Source organism: Lagenorhynchus albirostris, chromosome 14, assembly GCF_949774975.1.
Source record: "Lagenorhynchus albirostris chromosome 14, mLagAlb1.1, whole genome shotgun sequence".
Taxonomy (NCBI): Eukaryota; Metazoa; Chordata; class Mammalia; order Artiodactyla; family Delphinidae; genus Lagenorhynchus; species Lagenorhynchus albirostris.
In genome coordinates, this window is record NC_083108.1 from 40,767,116 (window position 1) to 40,792,416 (window position 25,301).

At 35.1% G+C, this 25,301-nt stretch overlaps 1 protein-coding gene across 1 annotated transcript in view; it reads left to right on the forward strand.

Moving 5' to 3' along the window:
* CCDC178 (coiled-coil domain containing 178) overlaps positions 1-25,301 on the forward strand; it is a 370,210-nt gene that overhangs the window by 127,150 nt on the left and 217,759 nt on the right. The window contains exons 16-17 of the mRNA XM_060170501.1: positions 3,307-3,452; positions 6,455-6,614. Coding sequence (XP_060026484.1) covers positions 3,307-3,452; positions 6,455-6,614 — 306 coding nt within the window. The remainder of the gene's footprint in view (positions 1-3,306; positions 3,453-6,454; positions 6,615-25,301) is intronic.

Below are 25,301 nucleotides of genomic sequence, written 5' to 3' on the forward strand. Positions count from 1 at the left end.
TTCAGTTTCACCCAGCTTGTTAATTCAATGTATCTGGCACTAGAAGCTCTGCTCCTGACCATTACATTATACTGGTCAAATCATACAGGTTACTTTTATTGACCTCAGTGAAGTAAAATCAGAACTCAATAACAAAAAATATAGCAGAAAGAAAAAATATGTAGACCACTGGAAATGTTTTTTAAATCACATTTTCTTTATTTACTTCTGTGTTAAGGAATATTTAAAATTACAAATTACCATTTATTACAAGTGACTGATGATAAACTATAAAGCAAAATTTATGGACTGGGCCAACATTATAATTTGGTATTACCAATAAATTATTTTGGTAAGAAGAACTAAAAATACTTGGCATATCTATGAAAGGCAAAAAGAACGTGCCATGATAAAAATTAAAAGAGACATAATTATATACGAAATTGCATAGCAATTTGTTTTAAAATCTTGATGAAGTATATAATTTATTTTTGAAATACAAATGATGAAAACTGGGTGAAGAGAAAAAAATAACAAAAATGGATCAATAACAATAAAACTGGTCTAAACTCTACCAGTAACGGCAAGAACAAGCACAGATGCTTTATAGGCCTCCCCACAAAACCAGGCAGAGAGCATAAGAAAGCATGGAAAGCTTCTAAATTTATTCTATAAAAGTATAACCCTGAAATAACAACATGAAGAATATTAGCATAAGTAAGAAATCTGTAGGTGATCTCACTTTTGAACATAGATGACAAAATCTTAAATATATCAGTGAATTGAATTTTCCAACGTGCTAAAAATACTGTACTTTACAAAATAAGATTCCTTTGAAGAATGTGAAGATGATTGAGCATAAACAAGTGTACTAATATAATTCACTGCATTTACACAAGTGAAAGACAGTTAGCCTAAAATATTTGATAAAATTTGAAAGCCACTGATTTTAAGAAACCTCTTAACTGTCTAGATATATAATGAAAACATCCATACCTTAATAACATGTGTTATAGTGTCTACCAGTATTTTCCAGCAAACATGATACTTAATTATGAAACATTAAAAATAAATCCATTAATATCAGGAACAAAACATTCAGGCCAGCTCTTACAACCCAGCACACTGCTGTTATTGATGACAAATTACTTGTAACATGTGTCACAAAAAATAAAACATATGTGTTCAAGACTGCAGTGGAATGCCACCACAGTTCTTATATCCACATCTGAATATTTGCTAAAATAGTAACTAAAATTTTCCAAAGGTTAACAAATATAAATAAATTCCAATGAAAAACATGGCTGAATACTTTGTGTGTATGCTCAGTATTAGAGAAGTTACTAAGAGTTTGAGGGTTAGAGAAGAAGGGTTCATTTTCTTTTGTTTGTCCTTCAAATTGATGTCTTTCCAATTACTACTGAGTACTTAAAATGTCTTAAACATTGTTGGAATTTCCTGGAGTTGGAGAAGTAAAAGAAGAAGTTGGTTCACTCAAGAAACACATCATCTTGCTGGGGATCAGACAAGGAAACAGACAGCCTTAATACATTGTGAGCAGAGCCACGACAATGGTGTAATGGTGTGGGAAGAGTCAAGAAGGAGGAAATGCAGCTGAATCAAGGGCATCCAGGAAGATTTTTCAGAGGAGGTGATGTCTAAGAATGATAATTACTAATGGAGAAATTGAAGGTTGAATATTTGCCTTGCCGTGATGTTTAGAGAACAGAGATGATATACGCAAAAAGACTAAAAGAATAATTGGCACTGGAAGCATTCAACAAATGGTTGAATTCAACAAATGGTTTCCAATTATTGAAATTATTGGTTTCAATAATTGTTAGCATTATTATTATTATTATTATATAAATTTTAACTTGAAGAAATGAAGTAAGGGCTTTTTAGAAACAGACCTTGTGTTTGCAAAGCAAGGAGATCATGTGAGAATGCTATGTTTTTGTGGAATTGCAAGCACTTTGGTATGACCAGAGTTATAAGAGTTATAAGAGTGCAAATATATGAAGCTAGTGAGACAGGCAATGCCTTGTGTGTCATGCTATGGAACCCCATCCTGAAGAAACTTGCAAACATCATTAATAGCATTTATTAAGTCCTCATTATGTTGACTGGTATATAAACAACACTACACCAGCATTTCTACCTTCTAAGAACCTAAGTTAGACAAATAATTTTATCTTTTACTGTGTGTAAGCATTTCAGTCATGGGCCAAGCTAAACAGTATTACTGAATGCGTTATGGAATCTGAACGAAAAGTCAGGTTTCGTGATAGCGTGCTGTACCCACAATTGCCCATCCTCTCTGACTTGTTCCTACTTATTTTTACCCATACTTGTGCCTTCTCACACTTTTTGTTTGCTTGAATTTTCTCCCAGAAATAACATAATATCCTAGTAGGCCCACTGAAGAATCCTTGTCAGCCATCTCAACTACCTTCTGGTACCAAACAAACAAACCAACCAAAAAAAACCCATTTATTAGTAGAAGAGTTCCAGAAGTTCCAGAAAAAAAAAGAAAAGAAGGGATGATATGAAAATTCAAATACAGTACTCAATTTTCCAAATCTTGGACAAACAGAAGATTTTTATAGGAAAATAAGTATAAAAGATTACCAATTCTTTCTTCTTGAAATCTGTAAGAATAGAGAAAGAATTAGAAAGCACATGGGGAAAACTGGAGGAAAACAGGAGCAACGGGAGCAATTGAGACTGTGAAATCCACTGGGAGAGCAGCACCAGCTAGAAGCAGTGCGAGACGTGGGGAAAAACAACCTTCAGTGAGTCAGTCACCCAGTCAGTGAATCAGTCCGTCAACATAAACACCAACAGTTACGAAGGGATCATGCAAAAATTGATACAAAATCAAATCTCCAATCTGGAATTGGACTGGCCAGCCTTGGGGAATTGTGCTGGTATTAAACATTGACTCCTTTTTCTTAAACATCAGAACAATATATATCCTTGCCTGCCTTTAGTGTACATGTTTGATAACCCATGACCACATGCTGGCATCTTAAGAGACATGCCTTTCGGTTGTGCATGTATGTGTGTGGGAGGGGAGACAAGTTAGTGCAGGGTAGAGAGGGAGGGAGAGGAAGGGCGGGGAGAGAGACTAGGTAGTTATAACCCATCTTTTAGAAAACCTCATCAGATGTAAGAGAAGAGAACACAAACCTAAGTTGTTACTTATATTGATAAGAGATTACTATTTGCTTTTAATTGTTCGCATGGCCAAAAGTATTTGTGTTTCTAAATTGCAAGGATTTGAAAATCCTAGTACTTAAAATATTCCTGAATTTTTTTTTTCAGGATAAATGCTCAATAACTTTCAAAGAAATAGAGACCACTAAAAGTAAAACAAGTATTTATCATGCAAAAATAAATCAATTGAATAAAGACTTAGAAGAAAAACAAAAGGAAAAGAATGTTTTTGACCACACACTTGACTGTTTAAAGTAAGTACTTAAAATTTATCAAAATATTAAATGCTTAATATATCATTTAATAAAGAGGTGTGATCAAATTTCCATGTTTAAAATTTATTCTTCAAATGATCCATATTTTCTATCATGATTTGATATGAAATATACATGTGATATTTGATAATTTTGGTTTAAAAACATAATCATAAATTGCTGTCATTTTTCATTGCTCCTCTGGGTTTATTCTTATTGTAATAACTGCTAATGTTTCTCCTTTTCCAAGCATAAGAACTTTTATTCATTATGAAATTCATAACCTCTCCCACTAATTTCAGCATTTTTCACTTATATGACATGGTTAATAATATATATTTTTTCACCCAACCTTTTTTGATAACAGTTTTGAGGTAAGAGTTTAGAAATTCTATAAAACCTCATGTAATTTATTCACATTAATTGTCTTCAAAAGCCTCTTATACAGTCCCCTCATTCGTCTGGGGCATACCTGACAAAGGCCTTTCACTTTGAGAATAATCATGCTTTAAGACTCTTACTGTATCCATAGACCCCCACTTAGAACTTACCTACACTTCCTATTGAGTATTTCCTATTTTATAATACATTGAGAACAGGATTTGGAGGACTACTGGAGGAATATGCATTGGTCACATTTAGGAATGATGGTCTGATTTAAATATAGAAGGCTAATACAGTATTAGCAAAATCATAACACTTGAGGGATAAAGTGTCAGAAAAATAGTTATGCACAATCTAATACCATGTATCTTAATGGAGTCAAGTCAATGAACTCAACAAGGATTTGTTTAGCTATTACAACAGGATTTTATTTTTTATTTAAGTTTATTACAAAATTTACTTTCAAAATGATCATACAGCTTTACCTGAAAATTACTATATCATATACAGAATATCAGGGAAGATATTACCTGATATTACTTTGAAAGATATGTATCCATATTGTTTAATATCTGTAAGAATATTTGGGGACTCAAAGGGATAAGCCTGAAATTATATAATTTACACTAAACTTATATTTTGTTCAGGAGCTGATGAATTTTTTTTTTCCAGGATTCTTACCATTTCAATTCTTACATTTTCTTCCATCCTGTGCCTAGACTATATTGCTTTTCAGGCAAGAACAGTCACCATGTCCCAGTGAATCAATTCCATCCCTAAACTTGACCAAACTCTGCCTTTGCCCTGGAAGAGGAGAAAAAGAATAGCTGACACTGTGTATCATTTACAAATCTATTAACAGTGATGATGGACAGTGTCAAGTAAGATTTAAAGCTAAGATTGATTGACTTCCTAGTGTGCCAGGCATTTTGTGGGCAGTCTAAGCACCTATCTCATCCAGTTCTCACAGTGAATTCTTAAATCCTGTCATGACATTCCCACATGAATGCCAGAGAAACAGAGGCTCAGGGAAATTAAATGATTAAGATTGCACTGCTAATTAGTGGTAGAGCTACTCCAGCTTAGGTTTGTCCTCTTCCAAAGTGTGTGCTCTTTTGACTGTGCATATTGACTCCCTAAACTAGGACTGGAACGGAAGATTACTGAAGATTAACTGTACTAGGAATAATCTACTGATACTTTCACCTAGTGTCAATGTTGATATTAGTGAGTGCTTACATAGGACATCTCATAAGAATTATGGATGTTGTTAGTACGAGTGATGAAGTGGAAAAAACAGAGGCAAGACAGATGAAAGGGAAGGACTTTATTCCATTTAAAAGGAGAGACACCCATCTAAAAAGTGTGGCTAGAGTCATGTTTTCAAATTTCCTGATAACAGCCATAGTAGAGAGAGAGGAAAAAAATGAGTACTTTGTGTTGAGCTGCTGAATCAAATAGAGGTAGTCAGAACTGGATTTGAATTCTGGTTCTGTCATTTACTAATTAGCTTACACAAGCTAATAATACCGAAGTTGAGCTTTTTCATCTGTTAGATGGCTGAAATAATTATTCTTTAATAGGGTGGTTGTTGTATTAAATGAGATATTATATTCAAAGCACTTTAACATTTTAGCCCCCCAAAAATTTTAGTCCTGCTGCCTTTATAACTAACTGTGCAAATGATTCAATTTTCCATACCAGTAGAGATGAAAATGAATGTGGGTAACATAAGACTGCTGAGCTTTTGCAGCTCCACTTATTCTAGATTCTGGGTTACTGATCAAGTCTGGAAGTTATTTCTAAAGCGTATTTATTTTTGCAGTATTGTTTTAACCACTTTTTGATGCTTTTTCTACTAGTATAGTTCCTAATATAACCACTGATTTCACCATAAAAATAATTTTACTTCTGTGTCTGGAAGTACTTAGTTGCAAATGACAAAATACACAAGGGCACATATACACACGCTAGGGCACACACACACACACACACACACACACACACACACACACACACTCAAACACCAGCTTAAACAATAGTGAAACGTATTATCTTATGTAACAGGAGGCCTCTAGGTAGGGTAGGCTGCAGGGTTTGTTGATTCAGCAGCTCAGCACATGGTACTCATTTTTTGTTTCTTTCTCTCCACTATGGCTGTTGTCAGCAAATTTGAAAACAGGACTCCTTGTTCACATTTAGTGAATTGAGCCCCTTCTACATGGAATTTGGCTCTTGCCTTTCATCTTACTGCACTGTCTTAATATATGTTTAGTGGTGAATAATTAGCCTCTTGCTGGTTGGCTTAATCTAATCAGAATGTACCCTTGGAGTTATATGCTGCATGGAGGGGGAATTCTTCTGGAATGACAACAAAACAGAGGCACACTGGGTAGGCAGCCAAGAGAATCCGCTAAATCTCCAGAGATTGCCTTCCACCTGGATCATTTAGATGTAGCTCATGGAGACAGGCCTATGAAAAGGACTAGGGAATTTTTGCATAGCCATTCAGTCTAAGATTTTTCAATATTGGGTATTTTAAAATGTATCATAAATGCACATTAGAAAATTAAATGTGAATTGATTAATGGCAAATGCAATTCTTTATTTTGTCATAGGGACCAGTTTATAGCCATGAGAGAGAAAAAGGAACATGCACAAGCTGTGTTTGATCATCTCATAAATGAGAAAGAAGCCTGTGAAGAGAGAATCTATGAGGAAGAACAGAGATACAGAGCACTCTTTACCATGAGGCAAAGAAATCTATCAAATGTTAAGGTGAGTATTATTTTTGGACTGTTTTAGGATGAAGGAAATATAGTGATAGTCAAATTAACAGCTAGTTTGATGCACTCATTTTTCATACTGAAGTAGCAAAGATGTTTAGATTTTTTAAATAAATATGTTAGCATAATAAACATGCAATGTTTCATTTTTTTTATTTCCTATAATTATATTCATACAGCATATGAATGCTGTATGCATTCTTTTCAGTGCATTTTATGTGCACTCTCATTTTGTCACTGTACTTTTATTTCAAAGTCTACTGATGGCAGGTTATTCAGAGCCATTTTTACGTTTTTAACAGGAAATGTGAAAATAGTTAGTTTTGTTTCTGAATAAACATAATTTGAATGTTTACCAGCCACTTCTTTTTGAAAAATGAGGATATTTTACACTTGCGTATGTTTTAATTGAACAGTAACTAGTCAGAAACAAGGAGATCATATGGTAAAATGTGTCTTTTTAGATCTGAAGTTTTATTAAGTTTTATAAAGTTATACATATTAAATTTTTTGATATATGACTAAATGATATACATTTAGCTAAGTGATTCACATCCCATTTTACATTTCATAAGAGTTGTTGTTACATTTAATTGACATAATAAATACCATAGTTTTTAAAAATATGTTTATAAATATTACTATTACTTGAGATGCAACAGAAATTACTTCTCAAAAATAAACAACCCCTAGGAATGATGGAAACAAATTAGCAAGAAAGTTATAGGAAGTATAAAATTAATTCAAAGTACTGCAGAATGTTGTTTTGATATGAAATTAAAAAATTCTAAAGAGTATGGCATAGAAAACAAATTTATGGTTACCAAAGGGGAAGGGGGGGAGATAAATTAGGAGTTTGAGATGAACATATACACACTACTATATATAACATAGATAACCAACAAGGACCTACTGTATAGCACAGGGAACGATACTCAATATTTTGTAATAATCTATAAGGAAAAAGAATCTGAAAAAAAAATATATATATATACATAGATATATATACATATATCTGAATCACTTTGCTATACACCTGAAACTAATACAACATTGTAAATCAACTGTACTTCAATAAAAAAATTAAAATGAAGTAAAAATAATAAAAAATAAACAACTCTACTGTATTTTATTAAAACTATTTCCTACAAAACTTTAAAAATTATATATTATCATAATATACTTTTATCAGATATTTTTGATCCTGATATTTATATATTCAATTATGATATGTATTCAATAAATTCAATTCCCTTTTTTCCTTTTAACATTTCAAAGACATTGCTAATACATTTTCAAAAAGATTATTTGGAACAAATATACATCGAATAGACATGTATGTGAGTGAATGAACATACCATCTATAATGCTATTGCTGTGATCCCTCCTATAAGAAAATTATTAATAAAAGAACAATACTTTTATTAATAATAGTGCCAAGTAACACTTTTCCCTGTTAAGTGTGGCTTTTACATAGAAAAAGGTATGTTGGGTTTTTGTGTTTTTCGTCTTAAAAATATGAAATTAACTGGTGCCATCTAGTGGCAACAAATGTTGCCTCTCCTCTTGGAGGAGTTCCTGGAGGCTTGATGGACTGGGGAGGCTTAAAGTCAAAGGCAGCTCTCAAAACAAGACGCTTTAGGTTACTCACTGAGTTAAGCATCATTCCCCACCTCATATTTTATCACAGCAGTGGAATTATTTGTTTGAATTCTACCACATTTTCCAATTGTACTGGTGCTGAGGACACTGGGATTTCAGGAATCATTTACTGAGCGGCATTTCAACACTTTAATGGAACCATAATAATTAGTGAAATGACAAAATATGGTCGTCAGGAGAGAGATGAAGGGAAAAAATCCTGTATAACTAGCCTCTCAGTAATTGAGAGCTGTATTTCTTTTCATCCCGAAGCTGTCTCTGCTTTCCCATCCCAAAGTGTACCTACATCCAGCCATTCGAACACATCATACAGTCTCGGGTTTTTTTCTTAGCACCAATCTCTATTTGAACTTGCTTTGTTCATTCGTTTTTACTTCTTTGCTGTCTTACTAATCCTGCTATAATAATGTATTCTTTACGAAGACAGGAAATTTTCTGACCCATTCCCCTCTGTATCCTAAAAGCTCAGAACTATGCCTGGCACAAGGGAGGGTCTCAATAAAAAATCATTGAATGACTGATTAAATGGATGAATGTATGCTTTTTGGGGTGTAATTTTTCTGTCCACATGCATGATAGTGGCTAAAAGCAGTAGCATTTCAAAGATTCTTTCCATACCGCATCAGACTGATACTTTAGCAAATATTCATGCTGTACGCAGAAGCTGAATCTCTCTCTCTCTCTCTCTCTCTCTCTCTCTCTCTCTCTCTCTCTCATCCTCTCTCCTTGATAATACGTAAGAAATTTGCCATCTGTTCTCTTCCATCTAGGTGAAAATGGTTAAATTGTCTGTTGCTTTCCTACAATTAAGGATTCTGCTAAATATCTCAATAATGCTTTTCAAATAACCTTTTAATTTATATGAAATTGTCTTGAATAGGTCTTTGTTGTGCATTCACCTTATATGATCAGCAGAGTAGAGATCGAACATGAAAAGTTTAGAGATTGATATAGCTCATCATTAGTGACACTATCTATGTTTATGATCAGTTCTTGATGTGAAAGAGTGGAAAGACAATGAAATTCCTCATGGAAAACCTATTCTCATCCCTGTTTAGAAATTGGATGAGATAAAATATTGTAAATATGTATATAATGTAAAGCATCCCCAGAAAGAAACAAGGATTATTAGGCATCATTATAAATGTGGTGTTATTAATCTGGGTTGTCCCTGCTGGACAAAAGAATTGATCACAATTATGGATCATCTAAAGAAATTGCTTATTAAAAAACTTTATAAAAGCCACAATGGAATTAATTGAGGATGCGAGAAAACACACCATAGAATTAGAAATACGAACAGCTAATAAAATACTTTAAGAAAAATATACATAAACGTCAGAGAGCAGACAGTGTGGTGCTAGAGTTAACTTCAGTCTTTTTCAGTAAGCAATTCCATATGAGATATCTTTAAATGATAGATTTCTTGAATGTCATTCAGTTTTTACTAACTGCCTATAATTTGCAAATGCAAATTGCTTAAGTTTAAAATTTCTGTATTGCATGTTCATTAGAGTACTATGGCTGTAGCTACTAATCTCCCTCTTTGCTTCTGGGAAGGTCCAAACAAAACTGGAGTTTAAAGCATTTTAATCTATCATGAGCCATCTTCAGAAGTCCCACTTGCCTTTTCTACATCAGTGCCTTTCTCTAGTGTTCTTTTGGTAGTCTTGCTCTCCTCCCTATAACTTAGGGTATGATATGAGAGGGGTACAGTGAACTACTGATACAGTGAATCTGTGGCAGACACAAGCAATTTCCAGATTGAGTTCTAGCAGAGACAGTCTCCCAATACTTTGTATTGTTTATTAGTTTTTATTTTGCTTCATATTTCCCACTCTCAGGAAATACCTCTTCCCTTGTCTATTGCTATTTCAAGTTTGGCTATTGAATCATTTCTTGACTCTTTCATGTGATAAATTCTTAGCTTAATATACAGGCAGTGATTCACTAATTTTTCGGACAGCCAGATACAGACATAGTAAAAATCAGAAACAAATTTAATCTGAGATCATTTTAAAGATTACATAATTTAAAAAATTATTCTCCTATTGGCCACTCATCATTTCTTCATTCACGTGACTAGTTTATGAGTACTGCTGTTTTGGGGGCACTTAATATTGGATGACCAAAACCCTAGCCTCAATTTAAAAATGTAATCAGCAGGAAAATGGAAGATGTGAAAAACAGACTTGAATATAGTGACAACATTCAAATTACAAACAGTAAATTGTGTTCCTGGCTTACTGACTTGCTATATTAGGTATTATTATAAATAAAAAACATGTATTCTTTGTTCTTAATAGTGGGAAATGAATGCATTTTCATTGGAAACATTTAGAAGACTGACCAATGAATCTCCTAGGCAAGAATAGTTTGCCTTGATGATTTTCTTACCACCAGAAGATTTTCATATAGCGTGAAATTTTTAAAACTTAAGAATGTATTTTGCATAATTAATAACTCTTTTAAAAATGATTCTGATAGGATTAAACATTAATTAATCACATGCAGTAACATTCATTAGGTTCATCGTTTTGCTTTTTTAAAGCAGCTTGTTCAAATCTACGGCTCTTTGAGGAATGAACATTTTGATCTGAGGACTGGTAGCAAAGCAGTACTAATTTTGTCTCTGGGACCCTTCAGGTTTTTGCACAAACCCACCCAGTCCTGCAATGATCATAAGGAGTTAGAAATCAAGAGAGGGTCACACTAGAATATAAAGGAAAAATGTAGCATGAATATGAGTCATTCCCAAATAAAAATTTAATATATTTTGAATGTTTGCTTAGAGCATGATTCATTAAACAAGGAAGAAACTTCCCTTCTTTCTGCACCTCTCTCTAACAGCATGTTACGTCTTACAGATATGTTCATGAATTACTGCTAATATTATGGGTTAAAGCACTATATATAAAGTTTAAATAGAATTTTTATTGTTTGAACTGGCAAGCAACTACGTTTTCAGCTTTTTTTCCCCAACTATCTAGAGGCATCTATTACAACTACTTGGCTATAGTCCATATCATTTTTTCTGTATATTGGTATTTTTTTCTACATTTTTGTGATAATACTCTATCATCACACTTTGGAATTATGATTTTTCCAAGTAACATTAATTTCCTAGTGGGTCTGCCACTTTTGAAATGCCTTCTCCTACTGCAGTGTAACATCATAAATATGTGATTTTCTCTTTTGATCAATTAAAATAATTATGTTTCCAAATATCAAATTTCATTGTTAAGTATACCTTACTTGATAATGCTTTATTAAAATTGTAATGCATTACTAGATTCAATTTCCAATCATTTAATGCTGAACATCTATTGGTCTACAGTTCTTCTGTTTTGTACTTCATTCAAGATATTGGTATCAGAAATTTCTTGGAGTTTTAAAAATGAAATAATAAGCTTTTGTTCCTTTTTCTGTGCTAAATAGCATGAGGCATTTCAGTTCCTTAAAAGTTTGAGAAATTCTCCCATGATACTATCAAGATATGTGAAAAGTCAGAGGTTTTACCTTACTTACAAGCTAACAAGTTAGCTGCCGCTGCTTTACAAGAGCTGACAGAAGACTTGAAACTCCTGGGTGAGAGACAGAGGACTATTACTCAGTACACATGGCTGTGTGAGCTTCATGTTTGTAGGTTCCCCTTGGCTCCAAGTCTCATGGGAGTAACGTGAACGTGGTCCAGGCAGATGCTCCATACACAGGGGGTTTTTATCACAGCTAATGAACCTGGAATGTAGAAAACCCCCAATTTTATAAGTGAGCTTCTAGCAAACTTGCCCAGCCTTTGCCCCAGAGGAAGGCATTACATTGTCTATGCAGTAAATTTTGAAAAGATAGTTCCGGATAAAAGCTGTCACAGAAGTGTATAAACATCATGGTGAATTGCCTCCCAAAAGATATTATCTGAGCTTGGTTCTTTTGTGAAGAAAAACATTTCAAAATTTATTCTGTATCTTCTTTGGTTTTTACATAATTAATATTTTCTAGTTTTTGTGTCAGTATTTTAAATTTATTTTGTCTAGAAAAGGTCATTTTAATGAGATTTTCAAATTTATCATTAAGTTGTATGAAATAGGAATAGTTTCATCTTTTCTGCTTCTGTAGTTATAATTTACTCATGTATTAGCCTCTTATTTTTCCTTGATTAGCCTTAATTTTTTACCTTCTAGTTGTTTTTTCCACAAACTCCAAATTTTCATTTATTTATAAAGATAAATTATTTTTGTTTTTAATTCATTAATTTCAGCTTTTTTCTTTATCATTCCATTTGATTGATTTTCATAATTCTATTTTCTATTTCTGTTTCTATTGTTTAGAAACTTGAGCTGAATACTTTTTTGTTTTTCACTCATAATATTCATGTATTCTCTGAGTACAATTTTAATATGTAGCATTCTCATTTAATATTTTTACTTGCACATTGACTTAATCAAAAATTAGGGAATTTAACTTCCTTGAGACTTTTTGAGGGGGAAAAAAGGACAATAAATAAATAAAATAATTATTTATAAGATTTTTTTATTGCACAGGTTGGGAGCAGAGGGTAGTGGGTATTGTTTAAATTTATGTTAAGGAGTGATGCCAGGAAGATAGTATAATAGGAATTTTCTACTGTCTTTCTCCAAAGAAACCAATTTTGACAGTCACTAATGGGCAAGTGTACCTTTGTAGAAGTCCAGAGTCCAGGGGAGCATTTCTTGCACAACATCGAGCAAAAAATTCTGAGATAGGGTGAATTGGACAGGGTAAAGGAAGAGTTTCATTTTGCCTACATCACCTCTCCCCCAAGGTGGTATAGCTCAGTGCCGAAGGAGACCCCTTTGGCCTGCAACTTCTGAGATTGCTCTCACTGGGGGAAAGTGAGGGCATATTAGTGAGTGCTTAGCTTCCCCAATGTGCTTAACTTCTTGGCTGTAGGATGCAGCCAAGAGGCCCACTTCTTTCTCACCCCATCCAGAATACTGATGTGAGCAGCATGACTGAGGGCAGGGAGAGACAGGTACACAATAGGCAGTGCTTGTAACACATCGCAGGGACGTGTATCCAACTATATAGATTCCATCATGGATCCTGCCCATTAGACCTGGGGATGCTTTACCAGTGGACACTTCCTACTGGTCCATGGGCATCCCTAATGCTCTGAGCACCTCACTCACAGACCCTTCCCCCATGGGCAGTAAATGTGAACCTTTGCAGATGGCTATTGAGCATGCACAGAAAGGCAGCCCAGCTCCGTGGGATTGAGAGAAAGCACACAAACTTGAGTATTTAGCATTGCCCTAGGAAAAGCAGAGAGGAAGCTGTTAGCACTCTGCTGGCTTTGCAGACTTAAAAGAAGGCACACAATCTTAAGAATTCCAGTACTCACTGCATACACAGGAAGTGGGCTCTGGGCTGAGCATGCAAACAGGAGACCCCAATCCATGCCTTTCACATGCACTCAAGGAAGGTAAAAGAATTCCACTCCAAGAGGAAATAAGAAGTGTGGAGCAGATATATCAATAGAAAAGGTCTGAGAAAGTCACGGCATCCTTCGCTGGGCTAATAAATGAAGTTATCTCTCTCCCTAAGCAAGTCAGTAAAGACTAGAAAAGGTGACTGTTTTTTCAAATGTAACTAGAACAACAAAAGCCTTCAAGGAACATAAAAAATTAAGGAAACAAGACACTAGTAAAGGAACACAATAATTTTCCAGTAACCTACCCCAAAGAAATGGAGATTTATAATTTGCCTGATACAGAATTTAATACAGTTGTTTTGAGGAGGCTCAGTGAGCTACAAGAAAGCACAGAAGGACAGTCCAATGAAATCAGGCAAATAATACACAAATGAAGCAAGAAGTTTAACAGAGAAATAGCAATTGTAAAAAAAAAAAAGATAATCTGAAACTGAAGAATACAGTGAGTGAAATGAAAAAAAAAAGCAACAGAGAGCATCAGTAGCAGACTTGATTAAGCAAAAGAAAGAATCTGTGAAGTAGAAGACAGGTTATTTGAAATTATTCAGTCAGAGAAGAACAAAGAAAAAGAATGACAGAGAATAAAGAAAGCTTATGTGAAATATGAGGTACCATCAAGAGAAACAATCTATGCATTATTGGAGTCTGGCAGGAAAGGGAGAAAGGGGCAGAAAGTTTATTAAAAGAAAGGATAAAGAGCAAGACCCAATTATATGCTGTCTACAAGAGATTCATTTCACATTTGAACACACACAGACTGAATGGGAAGAGAATTTAAAAAAATATATTCCATGCAAATGTAAACCAAAGAGAGAGCAGGGGTAGCTCTACTTGTATAAGACCAAGTAGACTTTAAGTAAAAACGTAACAAGAGTTTTACTTACCTGTAAACAGGTCATTACATAATAATAAAGGGGGCAATTCATGAAAAGGATATAACAATTATAAATATATATATGCATCTAATATCAAAGCACCTAAATATATTGAGCAAATATACTAACAGACATAAAGGGAGAAATAGACAACAATACAATGATAGTAGGGGACTTTAATACCTCACTTTCAACAATGGATAAATTATTTAGACAGAAAATCAATAATGAAACATTAGACTTGAGCTACACTTTAGGCCAAAACAGACATGTATAGAACATTACATCAAACAGCAACAGATGATACTGTCTTCTTAAGCAAACACAGCACATGCTCTGGAGTAGATCATAAATTAGGTCATAAAACAAGTCATAACAAATTTTAAAAGGCTGAAATTATACCAAGTATCTTTTCCAAACACAGTTGTATGAAGCTGGAAATTAACAACAAGAGGAAACTAGAAAATTCACAAATATGTAGAACTTATACTCCAAACCAAAGTCAAAGAATAAATCAAATGGGAAATAAAAAATATCTTGAAACAAAAATGGAAACATAATATACCAAATTTATGGGATGTAGCAAAAGCAGTTTTAAGAGGGAAGTTTATAGTAATAAATGTCTACAAGATAAAAGAAAGATCTTTCAACCAGCCTAGCTTCATACTTCAAGGAACCAGAAAAAGAAGAACAAACTGAACCCAAAATTAGGAGAAGGAAGAAAATAACAGACATAATAGCAGAAGTAAATGAAATAGAGGCTGGAAAACAATAGAAAACACCAATGACACTACAAACTGTTTTTTTGAAAAGATAAACAAGAGTTTATTAGACTAAGAAAAAATAAATAAACAATAAAAGGAACCATTACAACTGATACCACAGAAATGCAAAGAATTATAAGAGATTACTATGAAATATTATGTGTCAACAAATTGGATAACCTTGAAGAAAGAATACATTTCTAGAAATATATAACCTACCAAGACTGAATTGTGAAGAAATAGGAAATCTGAACAGATGGATTACTAGTAAGGAGATTGAATTAATAATCAAAACCTCCCCAACAAAGAAAACCCCAGGACCTTTACTGGTGAGTCCAACCAAACATTTAAGAATTAATACCAATTCTTCTCAAACTTTTCCAAAAAATATTGAAGAAGAGGGAACACTTCCAAACTCATTTCATGAAGCCAGCATTACCCTGATACCAAAGCCAGACAAGGACACTACAAGAAAAAAGCCTACAGGCCAATATCCTTAGTAAACACATGTGCAAAACTCCTCAACAAAATGCTAGCAAACCCAATTTAACAGCACATTAAAAGGACCAAACACATAACCAAGTCATATTTATCCCTGGGATGCAAGGCTAGTTCAACATACACAAATCAATAAATGAATAAAGGCAATACAACACATTAACAGAATGAAGGGTAAATATTATATAATAATCTCAACAGATGTAGAAAAAGCATTTGACAAAATTCAACATCCATTCATAATTTTAAAAAACCAGTTAGGTGTAGAAGGAATGTACCTCAACGTAGTAAAGGCTGACAAGCCCACAGCTAACATCATTCTTCATCATCGAAAGCTTTCAGCTTTTCCTCTAAGGTCAAGAAGAAGGCAAGGATGTTCACATCACTTGTGTTCAACACAGTACTGAAAGTCCTAGGCAGAGTAATTAGGAAGGGAAAAGAAAAATCATCCAACAGGAAAGGAAGAAATAAAAGTCTCTGATAGCCACATAGAAAAGAATGAAACTGGACCCCTATTTTACACCACTCAAAAAAATTAACTTGAAATGAATTAAAGTCCTAAATATGAGACTTGAAGCTATAAAACTCCTGGAAAATAAACATAGGAAAAAAATCTCCTTGACACTGGTCTTGGGAACAGTTTTTTTGCATATAATACCATAAGCATATGAAACAAATGCACAAGTTAAAAAGTAGGACTGCATCAAACTAAAAAGCTTCTGCACAGCAAAAGAAATAATCAATACATTGAAAAGGCAGCCTACCAAATGGGAGAAAATATTTGCAAACCATATATCTGATAAGGGGTTAATAGCCAACATATAAGTAACTCATACAACTCAGTAGCAAAATAACAGAAATAATCCAGTTAACAATGGGTGGAGGCTGAGGCAAGATTAAAGGGACCAGAGAAGCTCATCAAGATGAGGAGATCAACCACCTGAGAGGAGATTAAAGGAGTGCAGGCCCCCCACACACACCCTAATCTTTTCAGAGACCCCACCCTTGAGCGATTGTTAGAAAACCCTCATCAGATCCTCTGGGGGTGGGTGAGACACACAGTTTTTCGAGGTAGGAGCCCACTGTGTTCCCCTTTGCGTGGCACAGTAATAAAGCTGTCCTTTTCTACTTCACACCCCCTCAAAATGGTGGAGGACCTGAAAAGACATTTTTCCAAAGAAGACATACAAATGGCCAGTAGATAAATGAAAAGGTAAAAGTATTCAGCATTACTAATCAGGGCAATGCAAATCAAAACCACACTGGGATATCACCTCACATCTGTCAGAATGGCTTTTATCAAAAATGCAAGAATTAAGTTTTGGCCAGGTTGTAGAAAAAAGGGAACCTTTGTACACTGTTGGTGGGAGTCTAAATTGGCATAGCCATTATTGGAAACAGCATGGAGATTCCTCAGAAAGTTAAAAGTAGAAATATACAGAAATCCCACTTCTCTGTACATATTAGAAGGAAACAAAATTAGTATTTGAAGAGCTATATGCACCCCCATGTTCATGGTAGCATTATTATTTCCTCAACAGTAGCCAAGTTGAAGAAACAGCCTAAGTGTCTGTTAATGGATGAATGGATAAAGAAAATGTGAGAAGTAAATGAGAAAGAAGGAAATCCTGCCATTTACAACAAGGTGGATAAGCTTAGAGGACACTCTGCTAAGTGAAATAAGCCAGACAGAGAAAGATAAATACTGTATGATCTTACTATTTGTGGGATATTAAAAAATAGAAAAGTTGAACTCATAGGAACAGAGTACAGTAGAATGATGGTTAGCAGAGGTAAGGGGGTGGGTGAAATGGGGGAGATGCTGGTCAAAGGATACAAGCCTTCAGTTATAAGATCAATAAGTTCTGAGGATCTAATTGTAGAATGGTGACTATAATTAACACTCTACTGTATACTTGGAATTTATTGAGACAGTAAATCTTAAGAATTCTTACCATACACACACAAAAATATATAGCTACGAGGTGATTGATGTGTTAGTTAACCTGATTGTAGTAATCGTTTCACAATATACGTATATCAAATCATAACATTGTACATCTTAAGTGTATATAATTTTATCAATTATACTTCAGTAAAGCAAGAGAAAAATAAATTTCTGTTAAATAGTTTTTGTTTAATTTGTACAGGGTTATCAAATATGATCAATGCAGCTTTTGCTCCATAGATAATGTGTGAGCAAATAAATTAATGAAATGTTCAGTTCAACCTAATTGTACTTTTCATGACATAAAAGTTCCTATATTTCAGTCTACTTGAATGTTGCAGTCTATTGGTAGTATGTTGAAATTTTCTACATGAATTAATTTGTGGGTTTTACTTTATATATTTGTATATATAGCAGGTCAAATGATACAAGCCTTCAGTTATAAGATCAATAAGTTCTGAGGATCTAATGTATAGAATAGCTGTTAAATGATCAGTTTGGTCATAATATTTTTTTTATATAATCATAATTCTCTCCTGTGTATTGTTCTAAAGTTAATATTATCAACCCCTGCTCTTCTTTTTTTTTTTAGATGTTGGGGGTAGGAGTTTATTAATTTATTTATTTTTGCTGTGTTGGGTCTTCGTTTCTGTTCGAGGGCTTTCTCTAGTTGTGGCAAGCGGGGGCCGCTCTTCATTGCAGTGCACGGGCCTCTTGCTATCACGGCCTCTCTTGTTTCGGAGCACAGGCTGCAGACGCACAGGCTCAGTAGTTGTGGCTCACGGGCCTAGTTGCTCCGCGGCATGTGGGATCTTCCCAGACCAGGGCTCGAACCCGTGTCCCCTGCATTAGCAGGCAGATTCTCAACCACTGCGCCACCAGGGAAGCCCCCTGCTCTTCTTGTTAGACTAATCTAATTTTGCGTTTTATTATCAACGATTGTGGCTTATTTTTTAGATGTGCATTTGTAACCTTTATAGAGCAATATTTAGGATGATTTTGCTTTTTCAATCTATTCGGATTTAGTAATTTAATTAATTTACATGATAGCTTTATTGATTCTTGCTTCTATCATCTTGCTTAATGCTTTCCATGTTGACACTACCTTTCTACTTTTGTCATTATTACTTTTTTGGTATATTGATGGTTGTGGTTTGATTTTATTGCTTTTAATAATATAATGTGGAGACATTCTACTTTTAATTATATTACTGTTTCAAATTTCCATCTAAATGTGTTCTTATATGACTAATGCAGGTAAACAATGAGAGATAAAGCTGAGAATGTAGGTCTGGGATATATCACAAAGACCCACTTGAAAAGTTTACACTTAATTTGTAAAGCAGTGAGAGACGTGAAGAATTTTCGTGGAGTGCAGTGTGCTCAGAGATAGGCTGTAGCAAGACCAATTCGACAGCATTTTGTAGGATGACATGACATGAAATGAAATGAAAGCACAAGTTGCAGATATTAGTTACCAAAAAAGTGCGTTTGTCATCAGAGGGAAGTGATGAGACACTGATAGAACTGGAAGACTGATGTCAAAATGGTTGTGATATGCAAATAAAAGAACCAGAATTTATAGGAGGTAGTACGATATTGGTTGACTTGAAAAAAATATGGTAACATTTATGGTAAAAAGAACTTTTGATGATTGGCTTACTGAGAAGATGATCTGTTTTGGACAAGTAGAGGAAACTGGGGAAGGAGTTGAAATGGAGAAGTGGAAACTGGGGAAGGAGTTGAAATGGAGAAGATTGGTGAGTCAGCTCCCGTGTTGATGGTTAAAGACATGGGAGCTTATGAAAACTTTGAAGAGAAGTGTTAGAGAGTATCTGAAGATAGAACCTGGGTGAGCAGGTTGTTTCCTTCTTTCTCATTGCTGTCTGCAGCTCTGCAGGCCAACTAGAGCCCACTCCTCAGAAGTTTGTATCCCATGCTCACAGAGCCTGTCTTCCAGCCCAAAGACACTAGCCTCAGTCAAGAGGTCTGAATTTCATCTCCACAGGGATCAACAGTGCCAAACATTGCCAGAGTGTTGAGTCACACGTTCTTAATTTGGCCATTAGGAGAGCATCAGTGGTAGAAAGAGTGGTATCAGTAGATTGATAAGGCCAGAAGATTAAATATAAAGGTGAAAGTAGCCAGAATACTGAAAGAAATTAGAGAAGTCAGCTTTAGAATACTCTTTCAAGAGCTTTGGTAATAAAGGAACTTAGGTATTTCTATTTATTTGTTGGCAAATTTCAGATCCCAGGTAAGTTTTCCAGCAAAGGGAAAAGAGACAAGATTGAGGGAGAGATTGTATTATATGTCATATAATGCATTTTTGCTTAAATATTTGGTTCCCATTCCAATTTGTGATGCATTTGAGGAAGAGAATGATGCCTCACTCATGTGAGTACTTCCAGAGTCCATCACAATGTCTAGGACAGTATAAGAATTCAGTATTTGCTGAATTGAAGTCAAAGTGAAGTGATGTGACTCCTAAAAGAATCAGTGAAAGAGTGAGATTTGTATTTCAATTTACTTTGGCAGGAACAGAGAATATTGCTATTCATTCATTTATTCATCCATCCATTTATTTATTCATTTTGAAGTCATGTCTTGAGAGTCAGAATCTGGGTGAGATTCTGAACATGGTAAGTATAGAGTAACACCTGCTCTCATTTAGCTTCACTGAGCAGTGATGAAGAAACAGGTACAAGTAAGTTAAAATAAGGTGCAACAACTGCTTTTCTTGAATTAAGCACAGAATTCTCTGGAAGCCACGAAGAAGACCTTGAAGGAAATCTGAGAAAGCTTGCTATGAGAATAGCAGAACTAAGTCTTGGAGGGTGGGAGCAAGTTAGCCAAGGAAAGAATACTTGAAGTAGTGAAAACAATAGGAGGAAAGGCATATCGGTGTCAAAACTGAGCAGACATTTAGGGAATTTGAGGTAGTGTATTATGTTTGGTAAATAATTGATCAAAGGGTAACAAAGCTACCATAGCACCTGAGGAAAATGCCACTAAAATTAGCAGAGATTTCCACTGGTCTGTTGTGGCACATCATTATGGGGCTAATGGGCCACGGGTGGACTGAGACATTGATTCCCATCAGCAGTTAGAGTTGGGAAGGGCCTGAGGTAGCTGAGACTGGGCTCTGAAGACTGTCATCAAAGAGCCTTGTCCCTTTACCCCAGTGTGGTGAGGTGAATATTGCTGCTTCTTTGTATTCCATGACATATATCAATGGTTGGCAATCATTGATCACATGTAATCAGTTGGAGAGGAATGAAGGATTTGGATACAGTGGTACCAACTAAGAATTCATTGGTGAAGTGATATGGTTCTAGCAAGACAAAAAGGTGAATTTCAGATTTTTTTTTAGGTTAATATAGACAGAACTTGATGGTTATTTGGCCAGATAGTGAGAAAAATTATCCAAATATATATCAAGTTTTTGACTAACAACAGAATGGTTAGTGGTACCAGCATCTTTTAAAAAAAAATGTAGAGTATGGACTGAAGAATAGGTTTGAAACTGGATTCAATCAAGTTTGAGATACATTTGGAGGAGCTACTTGGAGTCCAGTGCCCAAGTGCATGTAAGAATCTGGAACCGAAGGAACAAGAGTTTCATTGGTGATATTATTGTGAAAACTATAAGCATATATATCATCAGAAACTTCAGGAAATCTTTAATAATACAGGAAAGATTGAGAAGAAAATGAATCTTGAATCTTGGGTTGGGTGATTTCAGATATGGAAAAGGTAGCAAGAATAGGGGAAGCAAAAGGCTCAGAGACTGTAGTCAGAAAAGAAAGTATCAGAGTTTAAAACTCCAGCCATGGTACCATTCTACATGATGCAAAGTCGGAAGGGTGTCCATGAGTATGCATTGTTAATGGGTCATGGAATTGAAGTTAACTAGATTTGAGTAAGTCCATAAACTCTTAAGATTAAAATGTTGGATAGGTCATCCAGATAGATATCAATGTAAAACAGAATGATGGGAGAACAAGGGATAGACAGAAGAGAAGGTTGAGTCCCATGGGCCGGGGTCTTCTCTTAGTGTGGGAAAATGACCAGCAAATCATTAAATGACAGTGAAATAGGGTTAGAGAAGGTAGAGTATTATATTCTTTACTCAATATAAAATTGAAAACAAGGAGTATTTTCACATAAGCATGGAGGAATAATGGTGTGGAAGTAATAATGGAGAGCTAGAATTATTCTAACTGCAACTAGACCCTCTAGTATGTGGGGCCTTGAGAAAGTAACATTCTTTCATTCAGACTCAGATTTAGTTAATGTGAACACTTGTTTCCAGAATTGTGTAATGAGAATGAAATGTGATAGGAACTTGTGTGACAATGAATAGTACTTCCAAAGTTCACATTGGAAATGTTTAGACTGGAATAATGGTTTAGTTCAGTAGTTGGTAAATATTGAGTTCCTACTACATAAAATACACTATTCTAGAGTCTGAGGTTTATTCAAATAAAGCACAGATCTTAACTCTGAGAAGCATACCAGCCTCATAAAGGAGAGAGAATCACGGCAGCATTTTAATAGGTTTTTTGTTAACTAGAGGCAGAACCAAAGGAAGAGTCTTAATATACAACTTTTAAATATTGGCAACTTTCCTCTACTTATCAAAAAATGTTTCGAAAACAGAAAGTGAATTACTGAGATCACCAAGACTTTATATCTTTTTGCTTCACCTATACCATTAATAAAGGCATCAACAAAATTACATTGTATTTTATGTTATAAATACATACTTATATATCAGAATCTGTAATCAAAAATTTTAAAAAGCTATCACTTATAAAATAGCTAAGCAGTGCTGAATAACATAGCACGTTATTACTTTTATTGTGGTTATACATATAATTAAAAGAACCTCCAATTGTCCTGTCCATCTTCTTTTAAATTTTATGGATTTTAGTTGAGTTGTTACCTTCAGGAAGTTCACCTCATCCTGCTTTCAGAAAAAATAAATGAATTTAATGTTGCATAAATGAGATATCTACAGTATTATAATGGTCATAAGCATAGATCTTATCCTAAAGTGCTCCAGCACAGCCAGGAAACTGTTTTCATTTACTAAGAGTAGATTGCTTTGGGTGGTATAGTCACTGTTTGCAGATGACATATTACTATATATAGAAAATCTTAAAAATGCCACCAGAAAACAACTAGAACTAACCAATGAATTTGGTAAGGTTGCAGGATACAAAATTAATGCACAGAAATCTCTTGCATTCCTATACACTTACAATAAAAGATCAGAAAGAGAAATTAAAGAAGCAGTCTCATTTAACATGGCAGCAAAAACAATAAAATACCTAGGAATAAACATACCTAAGGAGGCTAAAGACCTGTACTCAGAAAACTATAAAACACTGATGAAAGAAATCAAAGATGGCATAAACAGAGGGAGAGGTATACCAGGCTCCTGGATTGGAAGAATCAATATTGTGAAAATGACTATACTACCCAGAAAAGGTTTTATTTTTCAAATTTCCTCCTTGCAGTTGGGGAACTTAAACTTAGAGACATTAAACCAAACTTTCCCATAGTCCCTCAGCTTTTAAGTTGCACATCTGGGATTAAAATAGGTGCCCTTTCTGGTACCCCTCCCCAAGTATATTGAAAGCCCTCAGTAAATAGTAAAGCAGTTAGGATATCATTACTGCTTGTCACCAGTCCTGGTGGCCTTACAGTGGCCATTGTTCTTTGGGTACTAGGATCAGTCAAGGGAAATGAAAGCACAATTGGGTTTACAGTAACTTGATAATTAAGTGTCCTTCTGAAGTTAAAAGTAGACAGAATACTAACAATGTATCAAGGCTTTCTAAAATGTCCATTAGTAAATGAGGCTTATGGTCACCAGGAACTCTTTACTCAGACATACAGAACAAGAGTCTCTCCCAATTTCAGCTCATTCTTGTTGCAAGACCATACCCACCATCTGTGTGATGGGAGACAGGCAGGTTGTGTATATTGGGGAGGGGATATTATGAGGAGTGATGAGGTAAGTAAACGTAGTACCATAGTTGGCACTTCTAACGTTTGTATGCTTGGCTTTTGACATCTTGGCATGTGGTGGCATTTACCTTTAATACCAGGCGTTAGGAAAAAAACTGCACAGAGGGCACAGTCCCGGCAGACTGCCCTCTCTTCATACATCAGCCACAAGTTTGAGGGTCCTGAGGACCACTCTTACTTCAAACCAGCTGGCTACAGCTGTTGTGGGGATCCCCACAACCACCAGCAGGTTCAGTGGTTTGCTAGAAAGCTCACGGAATTCAGGAAAGCTCTCGTCTTAGTTCCTCCATGCTGCTATAACAAAATGCCACAGACTGAGTAGCTTCATAAAGAACAGAAATTTACTTCTCACAGTTCTGGAGGCTGGAAGTCCAAGATCAAGGTGAAACCTCTCTTCTGAGTCCCAAACTTCTCGTTTTTAACTTCACCTGGTAGGAGGGGACTCGGGGTCTCCTTAGAGCCTCTTTTTAGAAGGCACTAATCCCATTCCTGAGGATCTCACCCTCATGACTTAAGCTCCTCCCAAACGCCCCACATGGCCCACCAAGCAAATAGTTTTCTCCACCTGATCAAGCTAACACTTTGAATTCAGAACCTTTCCTTAGTGCAATCATATGAATAGATTTGGCCCAGTCCAACCTTATTTTCTTCCATTCTGATCAAACACCTTTAGAATACATTCACATATATATAATTCATATATATAATATACATATATATGAACGTATATTATATATACGTATTCCCCAGACTTTTGTTTATACAAATTGGTAAAAATCTTGCAATTCTTCTGATGTATGTGGTGCATACTCACAAGGTCACAGGTCACACTTTGTTTCTGACCCCTGAGTCATCCCAGAACTTGCGTCTGGTTGTAAGTCTAGAAGCAATGAGGTATGTTGGGGGTGGGACTTAGGAGGTCAGCGTTCCTGTGAAAGGCGGGGATATTAAGAGAGGTCATTGGGTTCTTCATACGAGAGGAGAGTAACCTTCTTCTGTTGACAGGGGAGGCTGCTAGTGAAGATAAATGGATGTGGAGCAGTAGGGAGTAATGACAAGCTGTGTCTGCCCATTGCTGTGTGTTCCCATCACTGTGTCTGGCTGCAATAGCCTTCTAAAAGTTACAGCCAGGGCTTCACCTCCACCTTCCCAATCTGTCACCCATTCTTTTGGTCACTTCTAACATGAAGTTATGCAGGGAAAGGGGTTCTGGGGAACAGTTTCCAATTTAACAAAGTTGAAAATAACATAGTACAGCAGAAGTTTCAAATATTCAGCTCTGAGCAATTTTTCTCCTTCATAGATGAAGTAGATTAACTTTTCCTCTTGAGAATTTGTAAAAAGAAAAAAATAATCTCAAAACTCCAAAGTGAAGCTAAGCAAGGAAACTCAGGGAGAGGTTTTCTACTGATGAAGCAACATA